A 13,302-nucleotide genomic window follows, 5' to 3' on the forward strand; every position below is an offset into this window, starting at 1 on the left:
CTTCATCGTTAAGCCAACACCAAGCTTAGCGTGCCAAATGGGAATCATAGATTGCCATTTTTATCATTATACCATGGAGATTAAAAAAAAAAATCCTTTTGGGAAAAATAGTCAATATTTCCATTGTGTTATTCATAGTCTGGAGGCTGGACTGGCACTGCTGGAAGCCTACTTCTTTTGAGTGCCATGAATGTCCCTCGTTGACCCAATTCTTGGTGTGAAGCACTTGTTTTGATCTCTTATATCACAAAGTTGGTAAATATGGACATATTTGCTATCCCTCAGAATATCATGTATATTTTTATTTGCATTTGGTATGGCATGGGGCATCGAACATGTTCTATTTCACCAGAGAAAGCTGTAGCTTTGCCCAATGGGTAAATGCCATCAATCCCTCATGATGGTAGCACAAGCTCTTGCGTCCGCCACAGTCTTACAATTTTCACCTTCAACTTTGCATTGAACTTCTAATTTCCCTGCACCAATTAAAGCACAATTCAACGTTTTTCAGGAGATAAGAAAGCTATAAATTGCAATACACAATCGAGCATGGCTTCATTTGCTCTGCCTCTACGAAATTCTCATAGTGGTTGCAGGGAAGTCCCCCTGGGCTTTCTGGGGGCATTCATATTCCATCATTGTTGACCAATGCTGGATGCTCAGTACTAGTCAAGTCAACCCCCAAATTATTGCTTACACTTTCACTGGCCTTTTTTCAAGTATGGCTGCCATGAAGGGTTCTCTGCATCAATTCTATTTCTTGCTAAAGTTCGTCCAATGACCATTTTACCTCCCCATCCAGCTTCTTGTGGGATTGGGCAACCCCATTCGTATTTTTGCAACATGTCTGTGTCACACATTCAATGACTTTCTGATATGTCATTGACATGACTCACCATTTGCTCCAGTCTATTTATATCTGCGACGTGTAGCAGGTCTAGAAGAGCTACGAGTGGTTGTTGTTGCCGTTGTGGTTCATGTCGGGGGTCGATTTTTAAGATGTGCACCCATTGGTTGGACAGCTGCTGGACCCCTCCCACAGTTGTCGCTTGACTCCACCCATCATGGCATCCAGCCAAAATAAAATGGCCGCCATCTTGGTTTTCTGGTGGGCCGAAGACATCAGACCTGTAGGCCTCTGCTGATTATACACTACCTGGGTTTGTTGCAACAAATTTCCACTGGCTTTGTTTGGGTCGATTGTTACTCACGATGAGTGCCTTGAAAAATCTAATCACATGTCAAATAAAAATTATTAGTAAGGCTTAAGGCCCGGTCACACCTTGACGTTTTAGCCAGCGATGGCAACGTATTAAAATGTATGTAAAACGCTGGCTTACGTTGAACTTTTTATGTTTTTTTTTAAAAGATTCGGACGTATTCATAGCGACTTGGTCTTATGTATAACGCATTGGTAACGGACACAGAACGTTTCGTTGTGTTATAGATAACTTATACCAACGAATGCTGAACCTGTTGTCGGCCTACACAACCGATGCCCAACGATAGTCTAACTTAGGCATAGCGCGTTGCACGCATCGCCGACGATGTCGTGACGTAGCCTATTAAAAGGCTGACGCACAATGATTCGAATCATAACTGCCGTAGAAATGGAAGTGACAACATCGCGGTCACACCTTGGCGATCTTGCCAGCGTATGCCGACCTAAGAAAAATGTGTCTAAAACGTTGGGGCACGTCAAATACGGTATGAGTAAGTTTGGTATACGTGAGTAGAACGCTAAAGTACGCTATCATACGTCGTAGTAAGTAGAGTACGTCAAGAAATTTTAAACATGTTCAAAATTTTACGACGTACTCGGCGTATGACACACGTTCCGCATGCGATGGGGATAAGTTTTACACACGATATGTGGACGCTTACACACGTCCACAAAGGCTACTTATAAGTCGAAACACGTCGCGGTAATGTCTTTTTTACGCGAAACATTTCTAACTTATGTTTGACGTGCTTTGAACCAATTCTTTACGTAGTCCCAACACACATCGACGTATGTAGACATATTCCAATGACGTCTTCCAGTCGACAAAAAAAAAAAAATTAACGTGTTTCTAGCTTACAACTGCCATATAAAGATGTGTTATCAGGGGTTTTGGGAATTGGTATATAAAAATTCTGCTCATAAAAGGGGAACCCAACAGTGTTTTCGAGTCCTTTTTGAGTCAATGTCCTTGTCAGCAGTAACAGTATCAGTATCAGTATCAGTATTAGTATTAGTATTAGTAGTAGTTTGTTCATGTTGGCAGTAGTAGGTGAGTGTGAGGGGGAGGGTTTGGGTTATGATGGATCGTCCTTGCGTCCGCGTGCCCACGGGTAGGAGACATCTTTTCACCATTGTTCGAAGTTCTTCGCGGCTAATTTTTTATGGGGCTTTTTCAACAATGAGCTATAGCTTGTTTTTAGGATTTAGGTCTATTCATAACGGGTTGGACAAATGCACAATGAACTAATAATGTGCATAGAGCGCTTTGATTACTTATAGATACGATATACCAACGAATAATTATCGTGAAGCCGGCGTTCACAAACTATGCCCAACGATAGCCTAACTTATCCATATCGTGCGGCAGTTTATCTTTGCCAGTGACGTAGGGTTTGCTATTCATAGGCTGCCACTCAACGATTTAAATGGCTGCATCTCCACTATTGAAAGTAGACGCTTCCGCTCAACAATTGGATTTTTTTTTACACTCAACGACTTTTAAACGGTACCACTCAGCTATTTTCATTGTTTACAATGAACGATTTAAATTGCTGTCACTCGCCTTTGTTTTTTGACGCTGGGGTTTGGAAATTTGAAGCGTTTCTTCTGAACGTGTTAAAACGCTCAAACTCGACTATTTTAAATAGACGCTGCCGATGGACAATTGGAATCATAGCCAAGCTAGACATCGAAGTGTGAACATCCTCGTCATGCCGAAGAAAAGTTTGAAGAATGCTGCAAATAAGTGTCCTGGCCGTGGCCGTGGACGCTGACGCAAGGACGATCCATTATACCGACGTCTTTCAGCCTATGAGTAACTTAAAAGTAACGTCTGTCGATGTGTGGCAACGATCGCGTAACGTGCCAACAACACGTTAATCATAGGTTAGAAATAAGTTTTGGGTACGCTAAACATTAACTCGGCGTGTCTCAACTTATGATTAACTTACAAGTAGCATGTGTTGACGTCTGTCAACGATCGCAGACCGTGCATACAACTTGTGGCCAGCGTAGCGGAACGTGTGAGTCATACGCCGGCATACGTCGTGAAATTTCAAGCATGAAAAAATTTGAGGACAACCAAAAAGTACAACGTTTAAAGCCAACGTACAACGACGTATGACAGTGTTTTTCAGCGTGCTCTCAATGTTATCAAAACTTACCCATAACGTATTAAACGTGTGCCAGCGTTTTAGAAAAAAAATTCAAAAAAAAAAAAAAATCGGCATACGTTGGCTAAAACGTCAAGGTGTGACTGGGCCTTTAACCTCAAGCTCATCAGCACGCACAGTACGTGCCTCCCGAAAGCCGTTCCTGTGGTCATTTTGTTAAACATCATCCGATTTCCATCGGCTTTGTTACTCACGATGCGGTCCGCATGCATCTTTTGTTACTTCTGAAACAATGGAGTAAAATGTGCTTCACTCGTGATTAAAACTTTTCCACCACTTGTCGAAAAGCGTCTGATCAATTTACGTGTTCTTTCAAAAAGTTTTCCCATAAAATAAGTATACAGTAAACTAAAAGTGTGAACGAGAGGTCACCACGTCCTCCCATAATTTGTGGATAGGGGCCATTCAAACATTACGTAACGCTCAGGGGGTGGGTTGGGGGTTTATGTCGAAACCTTGCGGAGCATCACAGGCACTGGTGGGGGGTGGGGGTGTTTCCAGTGGTGTCACCCAGCACTATTAACCAATAACTATTTTGTTTACCTCTACAGTAGAGTCACAGTTTTTTTTCATTCACATCTTACATAATAAAAACGACGTAAAATAAATTGGGGGAAATTGTAGCGTGTGGTACTGTGTTGCATTTATGTCACAGGTTGTGAGTAGAGTGTGGTCATTCTTGTTATTATACAAAATCGAGGCTCATGTAAGTATAGAGTTTAAAGAGGTAACATATAAACAGTGTGGCAGTGAAGCCATAGTAGGATAGAACAAGCAACTGTACTAATCATATCATCAGTTACAGTTCCTTCATTTATAGCCTCTTCACTGCCCACGAGCCTAAAAAAAGGCTCAATTCCCTCCTCAATTTTCCCACTCCAAACCTTGTCACCCCCTTTCTGTTTCACAGAAGGTCATTAATCTGAAAATACTCACTCTTTGACCCTGAAAAGAATCCCATTTCTCCTGAAACCCAAATCCTTGCTGCCTGCACCATTCTTCCAACCATAGGGTGACATCTATTCCTCTACCCATGAAGTTTGTACCGTTTCCCATTCTCGGAAGCACACCCGAAAAAAAAAATTTAAAAAAAATAAAAAAACATAACATCACAGAACTTTTCTTTCAATTGTCTCCCTAAAATCCTGAACCTATTTTTCAAAATATTCTGAGTAAACTTTCCATATATCGTTTGCTCATCCATGTACTTCAACCAACAACTTCCTACCAGGAGACAACACAACGCCATCCTGTACCTTCCTTAGATATCCCGCTCCTTGAAAACACCACACAATTACATGCATCAGTTCACTTGCTGCATAATGAAGGATATACATATTAAATTAGTTTCACCACTGACAAAAACCATCTCCCTGGCCTTCCCATGTCTGCCCAAACCCCACCAACCCCCCCCCTGCAATGAGTCAATATTTATTAATGTCATTTTACTGACGGACAGACAGACAGACGTCCTTTTGCTGACGGTGGCCCTTTTTGATAGGACTGTGTTCCTTCTGAACCAAAATGTGAACAAAACACCTTTTAATCAAATAATCAATTGCAACCAAATCAGCCAGAGTATTTTACTGTGCTGTGATGCCCTCCGTCGGTTTGTTTCACTGATCTTGTGTGTGGATGAGTGATGGCATCTCGTGTTGGTGTAGTGCAGGCATGATTGGCTAAATGGCCTCCTTCTGCACCAAAGTTCCTTGCGATCTCCACAGTGCTCTAAATTGTGACATCATGTTGGCATGACAACGCACGGCCTGTTCTCCACTCTCGTCATTGTGAAAATGGTAGTGTTCCGTTCCCGATTGTAATCACCAATCGGACAATCATACTTATCTTATCGTTTTCCGAAGGAACTAAGTGTTAAGCAACGGTAGATTGAACAAATAAGGTTCTTCTTCATTAGTATGGAGCAAAAGTTTGTCAGGGTGGCATCATTGATTGGGGGGCACGGCTGTGCCACTGATGCAATGCCCTCTGCTGGTTAGAGCAGGAATTTGAAATTTACCATGGTTCTGACAATAGCTTGCCTATTCTTTGCGAAGTACGCCATAGGATCTTTAACATCCACCATCCAATGAATCCTGATGGACAGGACACCCGTTTAGCGTCCATCTGAGGGACGGCAACACATTGATGAATCAACCTGTCTGTGAAACACCAGGATGGCAGTTTATAGCTGGGTCAGGATTCGAACCCAGGCAAGACACCTTCGAGGTGAGTTTGAGGCAAGTGTGTGTGTGTCCCTCTAAGCCATCCCATGAGCTCACAAATAAGGTGATTCATCAATTTTATTCTGTCAAGACAAATTTAAAGTTTGTGAGAAAAGTTGACATTGCAGAAGTTACGTTCTCACCCTCTCATACCGTGCACGGGGCCAAGGTAACCCCGCCGGCCGATCTACATTAAAACAACGAGAGCGGACTTGATGGTGCACCAACGCAGATCCCACGCTTCACACCTAAAGAGAACTTGAAAGATGGCAAAATGTTCCACCAGGAATGACCCAACATCATTTTTTGAGTTAATTTTTTTCCCCCGTGTTTTGATCCCTGAGACATTAAATCCCCACCCACTTGGGCATGAACCGAGTTCAAATCCAAAAAAATCATGACATCTTTCATGCGCCCCACAATGATGATTGCATATACAAGGTTTCATTAAGAAATGTTAAAAGAAAATGTGCCTGTAATTGCATTTTTGGGTATTTGACCTTTTGACCCTACCTCAGGGGACTGGGCCAAATGAACGACACTACTTGTCCATCCGGGGGCATTGAGAGCCAGCATGGGTCCCGAAGCAAACAACCTCAGGCCAACAACCCCCCACCCTTTCTCTCTTACATTTGTATTAAAAATTACAGTTACAGGAGAAGCTCGGGCCCCGGGGCAGTGAACCCCCCCCCCACCTCGATACCCCAGCCTCCACCTTCATGCCACGTGGTGATCAGAACTACCAAATTTGGTGAATTTCTGCACAACCGTTTTTGAGGTTGCGTGACGGACTGACATACGGACACAGCTGACAGAGACAAAAATGTTTACAATACCCCCCACATTTCTTCAAAAAGCGTGGGTATAAAAAGATAGCGTATATTTTTCCTTCCTGCCTCGGCCTGCAGACAAACAACCAGCACCAGTTCACGCGTATGTCGCTGCCATTTTGTGAGGGAAAGGAAGGAGGGCCAGGGGTCTTTTCGAGCAATGCTGACAAGATTTTGTCTGATCTTTCGTCGCTCATTCGCACTCGAGTAAGGAATCTACTTCAAGGGTCTTTATTTCCAAGTTGCTGGTGAAAGGATAATCAATTCCTCGACAGTAGTGATTGGTAGAACTTGTGTCTGCTTCTGGAGACAGGAGCCGGTACATTCCTGAAAAACCAGGCCCAAGTTTTCCATTCATCGCGAAGCCAGTAAGGATCAGCATCATCGACCTCACATGAAAGGGGATTGTGTTGTTTAGGAGGTGGTGACACGTCCTCCACACATTTCACTTCTCCTGCTGGCTGAAGTTTTTGCCACTGGCATTCCACATCTGTCCTGCTGATATGAATTGTAAAAACTAGTGCATGCCCGTAGGTGCGTGGCCATACGAGCAAATGTATATATATATATACTTTAAAACCGCTTACTAGAAACAACCACACAGGCCGTTCCTTTGCTCTCGCGTGCCCGTAGGTGCGTGGAAGTACATGCAAACCAAAAAAAACGTTCAAACCGCGTGCCAGAAACAACACCCACACAGGCCGGTCCTGCGTTATCACGTTCCTGTACGTGTGTGCGTGGACGTACGTGCAAAAAAAAAAGACACATATCTATTATAATACCAAGCTTGCACACTAAAAACTCTGCTCGCCGTCACACAATCCCTATGAAATTGCTGTGGCACTTAGCGGACATGCTGACAATGTTTGGGAAGTCTTGGCGTTCCATAGTACCACTTGCATTTTGCACAATGCGTATTTTTGTCATTCCCCGTGTACGGTCTGTCGTCTGCTACCAGCTCTGTTGTACTGCTATCCCGTGCATGTGCATGGGTATCGCTAGTATATATATATATATATATATATATATATATATATATATATATATATATATATATATATATATACTTTAAAACCGCTTACCAGAAACAAACACACAGGCCTTTCCTTCGCTCTCACGTGCCCGTAGGTGCGTGGCCGTACGTGCAAACCCCAAAAAAACTTTCAAACCGCGTGCCAGAAACAACACCCACACAGGCCGTTCCTTCGTTCTCACGTGCCCGTACATGCAAAATATATATATACTTTAAAACCGCTTGCCAGAAACAACTACATAGGCCGTTCCTTCACTCTTGCGTGCCCGTAGGTGCGTGACCGTACATTAAAAAAAAAACTTTCAAACCACGTGCCAGAAACAACACCCACACAGGCCGTTCCTTCGTTCTCACGTGCCCGTACATGCAAAATATATATATACTTTAAAACCGCTTGCCAGAAACAACTACATAGGCCGTTCCTTCGCTCTCGCGTGTCCGTAGGTGCATGGCCGTACATTAAAAAAAAAACTTTCAAACCACGTGCCAGAAACAACAACCACACAGGCTGTTCCTTGGCTCTTGCATGTCCGTACGTGCGTGGCCGGACGTACAAAAAAAATAAATAAATAAATAAACTTTCAAACCACGTGCCAGAAACAACAACCACACAGGCTGTTTCTTTGCTCTCAAGTGCCCGTACGTGCATGGCCAGACGTGCAAAATAAATAAAAAAAAACTTTCAAACCACGTGCCAGAAACAACAACCACACAGGCCGTTTCTTTGCTCTCGCGTGCCCGTACGTGCGTGCCCGTACGTGCGTGGCCGTACCGCATGACCGCACATGCGTGACCGTACCGCGTGACCGCACGTGCGTGGCCGTACCGCGTGACCGCACGTGCGTGGCCGTACATTAAAAAAAAAAAAAAAAAAACTTTCAAACCACGTGCCAGAAACAACAACCACACAGGCTGTTCCTTCGCCCTCGTAAATGACTGGATTGGGGCATTGTGTTTATCTATAAATGCGGATAAGAAATCGAGAAATTATTAGAATAGAGTAAGTCATCACTATGCGGAAGTAGTGCGTGCCCGTACGGAATGTTCACATGCATTCCACGAATTATCGCTTGCATTGAAGTAACAACTGCTGTGATACTTACACACACACAGAGGTAATTAAAATCCAAATTAAAATCAAGTTTACCTCCATCTTTGCTTGCCATGACATCCGCTGCCATTATCCATTGCCGCTCCTTCGCCACGGTGAGGAAACAGGGTAGGATTTGTCGGAGACCTGAAAGTACAGTGTCATCAGGTATTCCATGTTCAAATTGTTTTAGTTTGAAAATAGTATAAAAAAAAGTTTGCAAAGCATTCCACCAAATTGAGATGCATTTCGTTGGCAGCCATGTTGAGTGGAGCTGAATTCCTCAACCCTTCCAAAGGCCACACCCTTTTGACACTTGCAAACAAAAATAAGTTGTGCGCTCTTTTTATAAATTCTTTTCGGAACAATTTTTCTTCAATAAATAAATAATAATAATAATAATAAAAATTGTCTCCATGTACATTGTACACACCTTTATCTCGTTAGCACCTCTTCATAAACAACATCGCTGAGGAAACGGCGCTTCTTCTTCGTTTCCTCGTCCAGGATCTGCCAACGTTTTGATAAATTATTCGTTTTAATGTCTAATTATTCAATTAGCGCCAACGACAAGAGAAGGGAAAAGAAGAGATCAGTAATGGCGAACGCGGCAGAGGTTCTCTTCCAGACTCTTCCACGCCTACGCAGCAACGTGTCCTGTCATTGGTTGGTAAATGAATGGCCGCAGCAACGTGTCCTGTCATTGGTTGGTAAATGAATGGCCGCAGCAACGTGTCCTGTCATTGGTTGGTAAATGAATGGCCGCAGCAACGTGTCCTGTCATTGGTTGGTAAATGAATGGCCGCAGCAACGTGTCCTGTCATTGGTTGGTAAATGAATGGCCGCAGCAACGTGTCCTGTCATTGGTTGGTAAATGAATGGCCGCAGCAACGTGTCCTGTCATTGGTTGGTAAATGAATGGCCGCAGCAACGTGTCCTGTCATTGGTTGGTAAATGAATGGCCGCAGCAACGTATCCTGTCATTGGTTGGTAAATAAATGGCTATAACTTGGGAAGCACTTCTCCGATTAATATCAAACCTTGAAAAGGCACATCCTCAGGTCCCCAGCAATATACCTGGCAAGTTTCAATTAGATCGGACCAGTGGTTGTCGAGAAACAGCGGTCACACACACACACACACACACACACACACACACACACACACACACACACACACACACACACACACACACACACACACACACACACACACACATTGCTGGAATTATAGATAGATGATGAGGGCAGCTGCATGACTGGACTTATAAGTACCACGTGGACATTCACATGCAGATGATGTAACCTCCTCCTCGTCACTGTACACCAAAAAAGGAAGCAAACAGAGGAAAATTATGAAGGAAATATTGCAACGTCATCCACTTGTCATATAACCAAACTCGGTGGTGTGATGGTGAGAACATCTCTTTGGAGTCCCAAGATGGCGGCGCTTTGACGTCAACATTCGGCGTGACAACCCATTCAGCCGAAGGCTTGCTGCTTTACGACAAGTGTGACGCTGTTTTACGACACGGGAATCGATAAACAACAATAAAGGAAATGGTCGGCGCTATGGAAATGTAAATTGTTCCTGGTGGTGGTTATCCTTAACAATGACTTCTCAGACCTTTCGGAAACGAGACCAACAAAATGGGTAAATTCACCGATTGTACCAATCTAACACCGCTATACACCCTTTTTTCATTCGTCAATAAGATGGAAAATAAAGTGAAACAAAAGGCAGGATATATTGAAAGAGTTCAGCAAAGAAAATCAGATGAGATTAATAAGGACGGAAAATAAACAAATGGACTCAAACGATCGCAGCGATCGTTGTTGTTCTTGTTGTTGTTGTTGTTGTTTTACGGCAGAGGTTCTGTGCAGGTTCCTCATTTTGAATCATTGAATGTCCGTGGATGGGAATAAAAGTGGAAATCATCATTTTAAACATTGAAGAGCAGTAGAAGTTAATGAATGCATGCGTAACAAAAAACAAAAACAAAAACAACAACAAACAAAAACAAAAACAAAAACAAAAACAACAACAACAACAACATGCCAAAAGGGTTGCCTTTTGATATGAACCCCGTCGCCGCCGTCGGTAATTGAGATAGAAAACATAATCGGTATAAATGGGAACAAAAGTTAAAGGAAAAATATTTGAAATATGAATCGACAGGATAAAAACAGAAAGTTTAAGGAGCACAAAAAAAAAAACACTAAGAAAGAAGAATTTCGTGGGTGAAGGAGCGAGACCACGTGACATGAGGATGTCGCGCGCGAACAACGGAAAGAGCCGTCAATATGGCGTCTGTGCGCGAGAGCGACACTTCGCTTTGGTTGCACAATAAGCTCGGATCTCCGGACGAGTTGTGGACACCTGCGGGAGTCGTGTCGCTGCTTAGTAAAGATGTGGTGCAAAACATTGAGGGTTGTTTTCGCTCGTTGTCGTCGCCTGTAAAGCTCAAACTGTTGCTGGGCGTCCTGCACCTCCCAAGGCGGACCGTCGACGAGGTGGGAACCGCACTCATTGAGAAATATCTATCAATGTCAAAATGAACCGGACGGGTTTCCTTGGAGCTTCAGAAGATGGATTTTTAAAATGCTGCGGACACGGAACCGTGTCGGACCTGTGGGTTCATGATACAGATTGTGTACCGTGTGGGAGACGCCGTGTCACAACGTCCTGATCCTTCTTTACTACAGACCACGAGGGAGACGCCGTGTCACAACTGTTTGGTCGTGTTGCGCCGTTCTCCATCCCTCTCCCGTGTCCTCCCTCTCCCTCTCACGTGCGGTCCCTCTCTCTCTCTCCCCTGCTGTCCCTCTCTCTCCTCCCTCTCCCTCTCCTGTGTCCTCCCTCTCCCTCTCCCGTGCGGTCCCTCTCTCTCTCTCCCGTGTCCTCCCTCTCCCCTCCCGTGCTGTCCCTCTCCCTCTCCCGTGGTGTTCCTCTTCCCTCCCTCTCCTGTCCCGTTCCTCTCCCTCTCCCATCCCGTTCCTCTCCCTCTCCCGTCCCGTTCCTCTCCCTTTCCTCTCCCTCTCCCATCCCTCTCCTGTCCCGTTCCTCTCCCTCTCCCATCCCGCTGCTGTCCCGTTCCTCTCCCTCTCCCGTCCCGTTCCTCTCCCGTCCCGTTCCTCTCCCGTCCCGTTCCTCTCCCGCCCCGTTCCTCTCCCGTCCCGTTCCTCTCCCGTCCCGTTCCTCTCCCGTCCCGTTCCTCTCCCTCTCCTCTCCCTCTCCCGTCCCGTTCCTCTCCCTCTCCTCTCCCTCTCCCGTCCCGTTCCTCTCCCTCTCCTCTCCCTCTCCCGTCCCGTTCCTCTCCCTCTCCCGTCCCGTTCCTCTCCCTCTCCTCTCCCTCTCCCGTCCCGTTCCTCTCCCGTCCCGTTCCTCTCCCTCTCCCGTGGTGTTCCTCTCCCTCTCCCGTCCCGTTCTTCTCCCTCTCCCGTCCCGTTCCTCTCCCTCTCCCGCTCCTCTCCCCCTCCCATCACTCTCCTGTCCCGTTCCTCTCCCTCTCCCGTCCTGTTCTCCCAAACAAATAAGGTTTGTCCCACTGTCAAATTTACCTTGCTCTTCCATGAGCCTCACTCTGTAAAGAAAATAAATTACAAAAAAACAAACCTACAGGTGTCTGCCCCCACCCTCTTGCTCCCTCTCTTATCCCCACTCTTCGATGAAATGATGTACTACCTGCTCACCATACTTGTAATTGACCCCCTGACCGAATGTGTATCAGATATAATATGAATATGACGTCAATGCAATTAAGGTTTCCTCTTGCTTACTTTCTCAAATACAATTTATTTTTGTGTTAGAAGGACTAAAGATATTGCTGATTACTTTTATCACTCAAAATCAATGATCTCCGACTCTCTGAAAAATCCTCTATATCTCTTTGCTGACGACTCCACCCTCTGCCGTACCATCTGTCATCCCTCAGACCGGCAAGCAGCAGCTTCTTCGCTCACTGCAGATCTGGATAAAATCACAAACTGGTCCAACACATGGAACATGTCTTTCAATCCGGACAAATCTCACAATCTCACTATGTCTCTCCGAAAGAACTGCCATGATCTTTCCTGGGAAAGCCACATCTCCAAGCTGGCCTCCAAAGCCAGTCGCCAACTGGGAATCTTTCGTCATGCAAAGTCTTTCCTTGGCCCACCTGAACCCCTCACCGCATGCAAAGCTTTCATCTGCAGCCTGATGGAGTACTGCTCTCCCCTCTGGGCTGGTGCTCCTGCCTCACACCTTGTTCGTTCCCACGCTGTGGAAACCAAGGCATTTAAGATCATTGGTATCTCGCGTGATGAGGCTGAGTCTTTAGGTCCCTCACTCTCTCACTGCAGGTCCCTCACTCTCTGTCTTTCACCGTCTCCTCTCCAGCCTCGCCCCCCCCGCTATGTTTGCTCTCTGTCCCACACCACACATATATCCACAGGGCGCTCAAGGTCCGCCAGAAACCCCCTTCTGGTAAAACTGCCGGAATCAAGGATCACTGCTCACCTTCATTCTTTCATTCCTCTTTTTTTTTTCCCCCACCTTTGGTGCAAACTCCCACGCTCTCTTCAATCCCACTCTTCCCTCCAGGTCTTCAAAACAGCTGTTCACCACCATCTCTTATCTTCCCTCATTAATCCACCCCAAATCCACCTCCTTCAAATTCCCTGTTTTCCTTCCCGAAATTCCCTGTAGTGTCCATCTTGTTTATCCTGTGTACCTCGCCCCATCCCTCAC

At 45.1% G+C, this 13,302-nt stretch overlaps 2 protein-coding genes across 6 annotated transcripts in view; one reads left to right on the plus strand and one right to left on the minus strand.

The window, feature by feature from the left end:
* The window catches only part of LOC147034779 (uncharacterized), a 160,129-nt gene that overhangs the window by 125,661 nt on the left and 21,166 nt on the right, over positions 1-13,302 (minus strand). For 2 of the 4 annotated variants that reach the window (XM_085888870.1, XM_085888853.1), the window contains exon 2: positions 8,629-8,718. In XM_085888870.1, coding sequence (XP_085744996.1) covers positions 8,629-8,652 — 24 coding nt within the window. In that variant the 5' untranslated portion in view covers positions 8,653-8,718. Of the gene's footprint in view, positions 1-8,628; positions 8,719-9,004; positions 10,287-13,302 lie in introns of those variants that run through there. The other 2 variants (XM_085888860.1, XM_085888878.1) reach the window with 2 other exon arrangements.
* Positions 10,743-13,302, plus strand: part of NELFA (negative elongation factor complex member A) — a 28,443-nt gene continuing 25,883 nt past the window's right edge. For both annotated transcript variants that reach the window (XR_015060203.1, XM_085888897.1), the window contains exon 1: positions 10,743-11,084. Coding sequence is in view for 1 of the 2 variants with exons in the window: in XM_085888897.1 (XP_085745023.1) it covers positions 10,875-11,084 (210 nt within the window). In the remaining variant the exon portion in view is untranslated. The remainder of the gene's footprint in view (positions 11,085-13,302) is intronic.

The sequence above is a fragment of the Eptatretus burgeri genome, chromosome 1 (genome assembly GCF_056783735.1).
Source record: "Eptatretus burgeri isolate ZD-2024b chromosome 1, Ebu_testis_v1, whole genome shotgun sequence".
Taxonomy (NCBI): domain Eukaryota; kingdom Metazoa; phylum Chordata; class Myxini; order Myxiniformes; family Myxinidae; genus Eptatretus; species Eptatretus burgeri.